This window comes from Equus quagga, chromosome 17 (assembly GCF_021613505.1).
Source record: "Equus quagga isolate Etosha38 chromosome 17, UCLA_HA_Equagga_1.0, whole genome shotgun sequence".
NCBI classification, from domain to species: domain Eukaryota; kingdom Metazoa; phylum Chordata; class Mammalia; order Perissodactyla; family Equidae; genus Equus; species Equus quagga.
The window spans coordinates 26,640,960-26,652,607 of NC_060283.1; the positions used below are offsets into that span (position 1 = coordinate 26,640,960).

At 57.6% G+C, this 11,648-nt stretch overlaps 1 protein-coding gene across 9 annotated transcripts in view; it reads left to right on the forward strand.

Moving 5' to 3' along the window:
• The first annotated feature begins 460 nt into the window (after positions 1-460).
• DGKZ (diacylglycerol kinase zeta) overlaps positions 461-11,648 on the forward strand; it is a 41,309-nt gene continuing 30,121 nt past the window's right edge. For 2 of the 9 annotated variants that reach the window (XM_046643550.1, XM_046643553.1), the window contains exon 1: positions 942-1,055. Coding sequence is in view for 4 of the 9 variants with exons in the window: in XM_046643557.1 (XP_046499513.1) it covers positions 844-1,055 (212 nt within the window). In the remaining 5 variants the exon portion in view is untranslated. Of the gene's footprint in view, positions 1,056-9,817; positions 10,009-11,648 lie in introns of those variants that run through there. The other 7 variants (XM_046643558.1, XM_046643565.1, XM_046643557.1 and 4 more) reach the window with 6 other exon arrangements.

The window sequence follows — 11,648 nt, forward strand, 5'->3', positions numbered from 1 at the left end:
AGAAGATCTCTAGGCCTAGAGACGGTGTTACCGGCGATCAGATCCATCCCCAAATTCAAGGCGTCCCAGAGTGTGTTCCTGTGCCCCTTCCCCAAATCTAACCGGGTCTCTAAATTCCAGTGGCGCCGACGGGGTTAAAGCCAGCTCATGTCAACGCCCCCGCCCCCCCCCCCCCCCCCCCCCCCCCCCCGGCGCCGCGGCGCCAGCCCGGCAGGAAAGCGCGGGACGAGGGGGGGGGGGGGGGGGGGGCGCATCGCCGCCGCTGAGTGACAGGCGGGGCTGTGATTGGCAGCTGCCGAGCCGCGGGGTCCGGGGGAGGGGGCGCAGGGGTGGGCTCCTCGGGCGCCCCACGCCCCCAGCCTTGCGCCCCGGGGTAGGGCTCGTGCCGGCCTCCGCTGGGCCGGGCTCGCTCCTTCCGTGCCCGAGCCGGGCAGGCGGGGCGGGGCGGCGCCTCCCCCCGGACCCCGCGGGCTGGCGGTGTCTCTAAGGTGACACTCGGGCGCGCAGCAGCGGCGAGCGAGCTCCGGCTCCCGCTCCGCTCGGGCTCCGGCTGCAGCCGTCCGGGGGGCACCCCGGCGCGCACGACGCGGCACCCCGACCCCCACCGAGGACCCCCGCCAAGGACCCCCCGGGGCTCGGGAGGCTCTCAGCCGGCCCCTCCAGGCGCAGCGCCCCGCATCCCGCTGCTCCCGTCGGCGCAGCCCCGGCGTCGGGAGGGACGCGCGGGACCCAGCACTTGCCTCGGTCCCCGCCGCGCGTCCCGGGGCCCAGGAGGAAGGGAGACCCAACTTTAGCAGGGAACCCCGACAGGCCGCGGAGGCCGCGCGAACCGGCTGCCGCAGAATGGCCGAGGGGCTGGGCGGTGGAGGGCCCCGCGGGGACGGGGCTGGCGGCGGCCGGGCGGCCGAGGAGGAGGTGGTGCGGCGGCGCTGCCGGCGCGGGGAGGAACCCGCGGTCCCGCCGCCGTGGCCCGAGGGCCCCCGGGGCATGGCCGCTGGGCCCCCGGTGGAGGAACGCTTCCGCCAGATGCACCTCCGAAAGCAGGTGTCCTACAGGTAAGGAGAACGGGGGGGGGGGGGGGGGGGGGCGCAGCGCTTGGGACCACCCCCATTTTCAGTTGACATTCATGGAGCGCCCGCAGCTGGCCCCGCGCCGCTCTAGGCCCTGGGGATTCAGAAATGACTTCCAGGGGGGTCTCTGTCCTCCGTGTGCAGGGGGAAGGGAGAGCTTCTGGGACCCCTTGTCTATATGAACCGTGAAAGCCCGATTCATTCAACACGGAATTACTGATGCCAACTGCGTGCCAAGCACCGCACTGGGCGCTGAGGGGAGAAATAACCGAGACGTGATCCTTACAAACCCCTCTGCCCTAGGGAGAGCCGGGAGACACCCCCTGGCCCTTCTGCTGGGGAAAGAGGGACCCCTTAGTCATTCACTAGGCCCTACCTGAGCTCTCCTGTGTGCTGACCCTGTGCTAGGCACTGGCTTGTGGAAGTGACTGAGATGCTCCCTGCCACCAGGGCTGAGCCCCTGATGCCTAGAGATGGGGAAGGGAATCCGCTCCTGGACCCCTTTGCACCAGCAGGCCCTCACTGGCACCCCCAGTGGCAGGCTGAACCTGGCGCCTCTAGCCGATTCTTCTTAATTAAACCATCTCCGCCTGTGAAAGATCCCCAGCCTCCGCGGTCCAGCCGCCTCTACTCAGGGATCCCCTGGAGGAGACAGCTGGAGTGGGCCCCAGGGACTACTTCTGTGACCTGGGATGGAGACAGTGAGGTGCCCCTCAGCAAGGGTGGCTAAGCTACACGGGGGGTGGGGGGGGCATTGGAGGGGCAGCCCGCACCTCCCTCTTCCCCTCCCAGACCACAGCCTCGACTTGGACAGGCTGCCCCCGCTAAAGCCCCTGGCCCAGCGTGACCTCCTTTGCAGGGTCCAGCAGGGACATGGAGGCATCTGCAGTCCTTGAAGCCCTCAGCCTAGTTAGAGGGGACAAGGTCCCCATCTGGTTACAACCTCGGGGCTTTGGGGTGTGTCTGAGGCTGGCCTGCTTCTCTCTGGGGCTTCTGGGAAGGGGTTTCATAAAACCAGCCCAGCCCCGGGAGCTCGAAGGGCTCCGGTATTTTTAGTGGCCATGAGGCCTCCATCCCTCGGGGAGGTTGAGAGAGAAGGAGTGGGGCTTCTCCGCCATCATGGAGGGAGATGCTCAGAGTAAGTGGGCAGTCGCTTAGGTTCCCGTGGGTTCCACCTTCACTTCTGGGGAAGGAATCAGAGGTACACTGGGCTCCATTACCAAGTCCTTCCAGAATGCCATGCTGAGAGGAGGGCCTCTTCTGTCCCATGCCTTCTGGTTGCAGATAAAGGAGCCCCTGAAAGTCCCTTAAGGGAGGAGAGTGCAGAAGAATGGATGGGGGATGGGTATAGACTGTAGAAACCTGAAAGAAATGTTAGTCTGGGAGTCAGGAGACCTGGCTTGTATTCTGTTTTCTGCCAGTGACTTGCTTTGTGTCCTTGAGCTAGACAATATCCCTCTCTGGGCCTCAGTTCTTCCCCTATAACATAAGGGGGTGACTCTAGGATTTTCCTTGGCTGTGAGTCAGGGACAAACAGCATCTGGGCCTGGAAAGGAGACCAGAATGGGGTAGAGGCTTAGAGGATAGGGAGCAGAGAATAATTAAAGAGCTGAGATGGAAGATGCTGCACGCGCACACACACAGAGGCAGCTGCAAGGGCTGGGATTCCCCTTGGGTGGTTCCTGACTGGAGGCCTCTCTACATCCCAAACTTGAGGTCTCTAGTCACTAAGGATGCAAGGTAACTGAGCCATGGCTCCTCTCTGGCTGTGAAGGGATCAGGAGACCACTGGGTCACCTGTGTGAGGGCTGCAGGAGACAGCCCCAGGGTGGGCTCCAGCTGTCAGCCTTGGACGGGTCAGGCAAGGCACCTCTTTGTACCCCAGGGTCAGGCCAGGAGCCCAGTCTTAGGACCAGACTGGACAGAGCATCAAGGCAGGAAGAGCCCCCTGGGTAAGGGGCAGAGGAAGCCCTGGGAACGAGACAGCAGCCCTAGGCTGCCCAGGGGACCCCAGTGGAACGAGCTGTGCTTTCCAGCTAAGCCCTCCCACGTGGCTGCAGAGCTGAGTGGCCTGGTGACCAGTGCCACCCTTCCTTGTACAGGCCATGGGGGCTGGCAGGAGCTCAGGCCCACGGGGGCCCTTTTCACGTCCCTCTGCCTGCCACCGTTCCCTGCAGCTCTGGCTCGAAGCTCAACCTCCCACCCCTGCTGTGAGGAGTTGCTAAGAAAAGCAGTTGAAAGCCCTTCACACAGAGAAAAGGCTTTTTAGATAGGAATGCGGGGGCAAAAAATCTGAGGGCGAGGGGTGGAAGCGGAAGCTGGATTGAGGCCTGGCTGCCTCTGACGTCAGCGAGGACGGGGGGCTTTCAGCAGGACAGTAGAAGCTTTTAGGGGCGTGGGGGTTTCTGAAAAACAGGTTCCCTTCATCCCACAGCCCCGGCGTGGGCTGGAAGCAGCCGTGGCAGCTGGTTTAGGTGATGGAGAGATGGCAGGTCTGTGCCAGGAGAAACTCGATGTGGAGGGAGTGGGGGATGCAGGAAAATAGGCAAGAGAAAGACTTGAGAGAGGTGGTTTCTTGTTTGGTTTTAATGGGATCTGGTTTCCAATAAGTCCAGAAAGGGCAGAGAGGTGATGCTCTTATGTCTTGCGTCTGCATCTGGGCATTAAGAAAGTTACCTCCCATACACTTAAGGAAGTCCTAAATGCTCAGGGTTGGGCTCAAGAAACGACTGGAAGGTGGCCTCCAGCCTGGGAAAAGCCAGAGGGGAGCAAGGGGCATTGGGTTTGGTCTGAAAGGACCCGTCAGAAGATGCAGAACTTGGGCCTCTGAAGCTAAGCCCAGTGGTTCCCAAACTGTATCACCTGGGGATCTCTTTTCAAATCATTTCTAAAGCCCTAGTCCTGGAGATCCTGATACACATAGTCTGGGGTTGGGCTTGGGCATCTCAAATTTAAAAGCCTCCGCCACCTAATTTTGATAGCCAGGCAGGTTTGGAAACCACTGGTTTCATCTGTGAAGAAGCTGAAGGAGAGAGAGAAAGGGAAAACGGGAGCCGAATCACTGGGATGTGGCTGGCAGGGGCCTTCCCCGTGCTGCGTGCTGTTGTGGCCCCAGAAGGGTCTTGAAGGAAGACCAGCACCTCTGTCTGGAGTTCTGCCCCTGGGCCAGGCACTGTACGACGTGAAAGTATGGGACATGGTCCCTTCCCTTGACAAAAGTGTGATCCAGTACGGGGCCAGACAGTAAATATTTTAGGCTCTGGGATCACATGGTCTCTGTCACCCTGCTCTGCCATTGTCGTGCAAAAGCAACCATAGATTATATGTAAACGAATGAGCATGGCTGGGTTCCAGTAAAGCTTTATTTATAGACCCTGAACTTTAAATTTCATATCATTTCCACTTTCACAAATATTATTCTTTCACTTTTTTCTAACCATTGAAAATTGTAAAAACCATTCTTAGCTCACAGCCATACAAAAACAGGCAGCAAGCCAGATACGGCCCGTGGGCCATAGTCTGCCAGCCCCTGATCCCATAGATGGGACAGGACAAACACATGGGAAAACCAGCTGATGGTGGGCATTGGGCAGAGTGGCACATGCGTTCTGCCACGAGAGGCAGTGCAACGCACACGCATGCAGACTTGGGGTCAGAAAACCTGGGTTCAAATTCCAGCCCTGCCCCTTCCTCGCTGGGTAAGTCGCTTTCACCTCTGACCCTGTTTCCTCATGGAAACCTGGGATCAGTAATACCTGCACAAGAGGGTGGCTGGGAAGATGAAAGAAGATAAGAGACGTGAAGTTCCTGACTCATAGCAGAGGCGAGACAGATCTTTGGCCCTCTGCGGCTGGACCGCCTTGTGGGTTGGGGGGGTCCAGGAAGGCCTCTGAAGGAGGCAGACCCTGAGTGATGGATGGGTGGTGAGACCTGAGGGTGGCAGAGTTAAAACAGAGACTTAAGAGCAAAGGGCTGAGCAAGCATGCATGTCCCAGCCTGCGGCCCTCTCCATACCCGCTCCACTGCCACAGAGGGGCTCGGGGGAAGCGACTGGGGGTGCCAATTGGCAGGGGAGGGTCCCCCAGCAACGGGCACGGGGCTGTGGGTACACAGCTCCTCGAGGGAGGGGCACCTGATCCCACTCTCCCTGCTGCTATTTACCAGAAGCTAAAAATAACCCAGGAGTGACAGGGAGATGGGGCCGATTTGTAATTTAAATAGCAACAGGATAAAGCAACACGCTGCAAGAGATCACATTCTGTCCTGAATTAAAAATGCAAAAACCGGGGGCAGAGAGCGGAGCTGCAGCGGGAGGAGGGGGCCTGTTGCCAGAGGAAGCCGGAAGCTGGGGGTCTCTCCATTTTCCTTCCCTTGGGAAGGGCGGGGCCCGGGCCAACTCCCAGAACGCCTTCCTCCCTCCAGGGACCTGAGGTTCTTGCTGACAAGAGAGTCGAAGGCCAAGGAGGGCAGAGCCGGAGGTGGAGCCAGGCTCATCATGAAGGCAGCAGCCACCAGGACTAAGATCCAAGAAAGAGGGTTTTCTCCGACCCTGTTTTGACAGAGGGTGCTTGGGGCATGCCCCCCAGCAGCTGATGCGCCCCCAACCCCTCGCACCAGTGGGCACAAGCTATTCGGGCATTTCAGAGGGGAGCTGGGAGGACCAATTCCAGCAGAAGCATTTAAACAGCTTCTCTGGTGTGTGAGCTGCTGAAAAACCCCAGGTCTCATTTTTGCTTCAATTGGTGCAATTTCAGAGCCGAGCATTAAGAGAAAGTCCTCAAGGGTCCAGGTCCTGAGGACAAGGGCAGCACAGGCTGGGGAAACCTCTGTTCAAGGATACACAGAGCAAGTCGGAGAGGCCTTGGGATTCGATCTGGCTTCTGCTGGGCTCCGCTGTGCTTGACCAGTGCTCTCGGCCTGCGATGTCCGGGGAAGGAAGACTAAGTGGGGAGCGCAGAGTAGGTGGGGGTTTGAGGACCACTGGGCAGCATCTTACTGGTAAGAAGTTGAGCCTCAGAGAAGCTAAGCAATTTGCTGAGGTCCCACAGCCAGGAACTGGTAGACCAGGATCCGGATTCAGATCGGTTTCACTCCAAAAACTCCTTTTACTCTGTCAGGCTTCCAAGAGCCTGGACTTCCATCCTTAGGATCTTTTCTTTTGGCTCTATACCAAGTGCACATATCCCAAGGAGTGGGGGATAAAAGATGCTTCTTCCATCTGGGTTTATGAGCCAACAGATGGGGGGAGCGGGGGAGACTTGCGGGGCTGGAGTCCCCCTGATCCTGCCCTGGGGGCTTGATGCTACAGTCCAGGCTGGGGGCAGAAGAGAGTTCTTTAGGGCAGATCCAGCTGACCCAGATGGAGAGGAGAGCCACCCAGGCTCCCCCCTCCCCTCCAGCCGGGGGCCTCGGAGGTACCAAAGGACAGTTTCCAAGAGAGATGGTGGTTTGAGGGACCACCTGTGTCTGCTGGGCTTCCACAGCTCTCTGGCCCCAGTGGGAGAGAGTCCCCAGCCCCTCCTCCAGATTTCCTCCTGCTCAGGACTTTAATGAGGCTTCCCAGAAGGAGCCTAATCGAATTTCCATCTGTCACTAGCCAGCGGCACTTACAGTCCAACGCAGGTGCATCTTGCTCCTCTGTGGGGCAGGGGCCAGCGATCGGCAGGTACTCTTGGACTCTGGGTTGTTCCCAAGGGCTTCAGCAGCTACCTGGATCACAGGCCTAGCTGCTAGGGAGGGACTTAGCCTCAAAAATCCCCCATGTCTCACCAGAGCCACTCACGGCAAGAGGAAGCCAGTCCCCCTGCCCCTGTTCAACTTGTTGGACACCGTACTCAATTTCCATAGGAAGTTACTGAGCACATACTGTGCACCCAGCACCTAGCCAGCAGCAACAGAGGCTTCAAGAATCTTGTAAGGAGACAAGACTAATGTGCCCAAAAGGCCACATGATCTAGGAATATTCTTGGGAACAAAAATGCATGCGAGAGATAAATCAGTGGGATGGGAATGCTGGCTCTGGAGCAGGCTGTGACACTTAGTAGGTACTTACAAAATATTTGTCATACGAATGAATGAATGAGTGAAAACCTGGAGATCAGGGGAGGAGATCCAAATGAAACCGGCAAAGCTAGACAAGATCTTAGAAATCATCGGGTCCAACCCAAAGATGTTAAGTGACCTGCCCAGGGTCACCCAGCACAGGCTGGAGTTTGAACAAATGGACTCAGTGGCTGGGGCTCTTTCCACTTCCCCACTTTTGTTTCTTGGGCTGGGGTCTGAAGGATGGAGATTTTGACTGGCCAATCATTAAGGGCGGACAGGGTAAGGAGAGCAGCATATGCAGAATGGAATGGCAGGGGTGAGGGCGGCATGTTGAAGAGAGTGCAAAAAAGGAGGGAAGAAATTGTCCAACAGTTGCTTCGAGGCAGGCACCAGCATGGTGTGGGCTGAGAGGAAAGCTCAGCAGGGAAAGCCTGGACGAAGAGGCGAAAAAGAAAGGAACCGGAGCAGAAGGAGCTTTGAAGGTCAGGCCAAGGAGGCTGTCCTGGCTGGTTATGAGAGCAGAGGCTGTCCAGATCGCAGGTGGAGTGCTTGGTGCCCTGGTACATTTCTTCTCCCCAGCTCCCACTTGCTCATCCAGGCCACGGAAAGTAGAACGCCTCACTCTCTGGGGCCTCCACAAAGCCCAGAATAATTTTCTTACCCAGATTCCTCTTCCTGTGTGGATCTGGCTGGATTCTGAGGGGTCCCCAGCTCCCCAATTGCCAGCACATGTTGTCCTAGGAACTGCCAAGGGCGTCCTCCCCAGCCTTGTGCACCTGTGCCTTCCAGTCCTACCCTCCCCCACCCCACCTGGAAAGTGATGACAGCTTCAGAGAGTACAAGGCCAAGGGGACCCCCGTGCCCCAGCTGGGACTGCTCTGCCTCCCAGAGCCTCCAGCTGGCCCAGCTTCCCCTCCAGGAGCCACATTTCCTGCTCTCTGCTGTTCCAGGGCTGTGAGAAGCCTCAGCTGGAAAACAAGCCCAGCCCCATTTCCTCTGTTTAACTGCTCAAGCTACTTGCAGAATCCCTGGGAGAGGGCAGGGCCCTGCAACAGCCTCATTCTAGAATGGCCCTTGGCCTGGCTGGCAGAGTCCCTGATGGGCCACAGCATGAGGGATTCAGAGATGAGGGGCTGGAGGGAAAGCCCCTGCTATGCCACTAAGCCTGGAGGGGCAACAGGATGTCTTATTTAAAGGCACAGACTCTGGGGTCCGATTCTTATTTCCACTACTGACCAGCTGGGTGACCTTGGACAAATGAACTTAGCAGCTCTGTGCCTCAGTTTCCCCATCTATAAAAGGAGGAAAATAACGAGAGCTGCCTCATAGGGTCGTGACAAGGATTCCAAGGTTTGTGGCGTGGAGGTGTCCAAGAAATATTAGCTATTGTTTTATTATTACTGAGTGTTAATGACTCGTGACATAGCATGACTTATTAAGCAAATATTTCTTGAGAAATATTATGTCCCAGTCATGAGGGACACAAAGGTGATTACAGCATCAGAGGGAGCTCTCTGAGGATGGCATCGTGAGCACTCCCGTGTCTGCACGTTCTGTAGCGTAAATGTTTATTGAACTGAACTGAGCTGACACCATTTGTGTCCTCGAGAAATTTACAGCCTTCTGGGGTAACACACACATAGAGAGCTAAAGAATTAATTATAGAGCATTGTGAGTAAAGAGCGCTTGAGGAAGGTACACTTTCCATCCTGGAACCAACCTGAATAATAAAGAGTAAGCGTATGCCTTACAATTTATTTACCAAGTCCCCGTGATGGCCCCAAAGTCCAGCACAGTGTGGCCTTTTTTATTCTTCAGACACTTCAAGTGCATTCCTTGTTCAGTCTTTGCTCTTACTGTTCCTTCCACCTAGAATAGTGTTCTCCCAGACACATAGTTCGCTCTCTGGATTCATTCAGATCTGTTCTGAAATGTCACCTCCTCAGAGAGGCCTTCCCAGATCCCCCTACCTAAGTAGCACCCCCATCCTCCTCATTTTTCCCTATAGCGCATCTCATCTCCTGGCATTATTTTACATATTGATTATTCATTTCCTAGATGTCTTCCCCACTAGAATCTAAGCTCCGTGGGCTTGGGGCCCTGTTTCCTTGCTCACTGCTATAGACTCTGATGCAGCGCCTGAAGCATTGAAGGCACTCACTAAATACTTAGGGGATGAATGATCCAGTTCCACAGCTGGTAGGTGGCAGAAACAGGACAGAGGCCCACATCTTCTAGCTCCAATTTGGTTACTCTTCCCACTCCATCACTATCCACGTGCCCGACCCTGTGTTAGATGATGCGATGCTGACAGAGGTGTTAAGGAAAGAGAACTATATGTGGGCTGAGCACCGCCCACCCATGTACCCATCAGTTGTGATGAGGTGACAGCCCTCAGCAGGACCCTGCGGGGAAGGTCGGAGAGGTTAAGTGGAGAGGAAGGCCAGACTGCAGCTGAGGCTCAGATTCCAGCCCGGGCAGGCCTGCTGGCTGCCCGGCAGCCTCTTACTCTTGGGGCTGTCTCCTGGCTGCTGGGCTGGGCTTGTCCTCACCTGCCTCTTGCCCTCTCGTGCAGCTCCTCTTCCCAGCCAGCCTCCTGCCCCAGCCAGCGGAAGGCGCCTGGGAGGCCTGTGGCCCTCCTCTGGGGCAGCCAGCTGGCCTCTCGCAGGGCCCCCTGGTCAGGAAGTGCCGAAAGAGGAAGAGAGTCGTCGGGCAGGATGAGCGCATTGGGGGCCGGCCACAGTACCGGGGGAGGCTGCGATGAGGCCACTGCTCTGGGCCCCGCGGAGGCGCTGGGGACAGAAGAAGGGGAGCGGCCGGGGGCACTGAGGCAGATGTGGCGCTACCGCTCCTGGGACGTGCCACAGATCCCAGCTGAGGCCCCCCAGACACAGTAGGTACTCGGGGCGGCCTGGGCATGGGCAGGGGGACCTCTGGCCCTCAATGAGTCTTTTTTCTGGGGTGAGGGGTCGTGGCATAAGTGGGGTTACCCACCTGTTGTCCAACGGCTCTGCGGAGGTTCAGACAAGGGCAAAGAGGTTCCTGGCAGGGAGACGGGAGCTCTGATGTTCGAATTGTTGGGGGGCCGTGTGTTGGAGGGCCGAGCTTGCAGGAGGCTCACAGTTGAGGGAGCTAAGAGCAGCGGGATCTGGGAAGAGGAGCCTGCACGGGAGAGCGGCGTTGGTTGCTGGAAGGCCTTTTGCAAACTGCCCTCAGAGCTGGGTGTCAGAACCATTGAGAAACTTCCCCAAAGGGACACATGCACCCCAGTAGGACAGTGTCGACGACTTGGGGACTTCACTGCCCTCCTCCTGGCCACCCTGGCATTGCTGCTGGCTGGAGGGCTGGTGCCCCACCTCCCCTGTCAGACCTTGCCAGGACCACGGGAAACCTGAAGGAAGCTGGGAGGAGGTTCTGAGCTTCTGGGTGCTATTTCTCAAAGCGGCAGGCTTGCCCAGAGGTCACAGCCCCCAGCACAGGCTACATGTGGTTGGCTACAGTTGGGAAACGGGCTGCCAGAACTCCAGGGGAAAGGGTGAGAGTAAAGATGACAGGATGTGGCTTCGCAGAGAGGAGCAATAGCAGAAGCAGCGGGCAGTTGGTGTGGGCACCAAGGTCGCAGGATTTGGGAGGGAGCCGACCATGCTCTCCGGCTTCCTGGCCCCACTTTGTGAGCCCTGCAGGGGCTATCAGGGGCTGCCCGAGCTGCTGGTTCCCCCGCACCTGTGCTGGCTGGGCCACTACAGGTGACTGCTCTGGCTCCAGTTGCTTTCGTCGTCTCTAGAGGGGGACAACCTCTGCTGCCCTTGGGGTGTGTTTGTGGGTACCCGCGAGGTATATTTCTGGGTGGGTGATGTGTGTGTGAGAGCGATGTGGCAATGTGTCACTGCCCTCTTGGGGGTATCTGTGCACAGGAGAAAGATGTGTATGTTCTACGTGGGTGTGTATGTTGGTGAATGAGAGTGTGGTCCTTATGTGGATGTATTTAGGAGTGTGTAAGCCATCTACGGGTTCCGTTGGATAGTGTATTGGGAAAATGCTGCATCTTAGGAGTGTGTGAAAGTCTTGGAAACAACTGTGAATAGCTGTGGAAAGACGAATCTGCATGAGAAACGTGTACCTTCTCTGTTGGTGTGCCCGAGGGTCGCTGAGTGACTTTCGTCCTGGTATGTCCCTCTGAGTGTGAGAGGCTGGAGTGGGAGGCGTGAGTTCAAGCAATGAGGGACGTACGTGTGTATGCGAGGCCTGTTTGTTCCGTGTGTATGGGGAGCTCTGTGTGACTTTCGTTCCCGTGGGTGGGATGTGGAAGAGCCTGGGGGTAAGGGTGGAGATTGAACGGCTGTGAGCCGGCACAGAGTGTGCGAGAAAGGTGTCTACTCCGCGTGGCTGTGGGAGGGGAGGTGGTGACAGCTGCCCTCGCGGGGGTTCACTTGTGAGCATGTAGGCTGTTGGGGGGGGGGCGTGCTCGGAGGAGGAGAAGATTGGGTGTGTCGGCCCGAGATTCCGCGGGATGCAGGCGGACCAGCCGCGGGG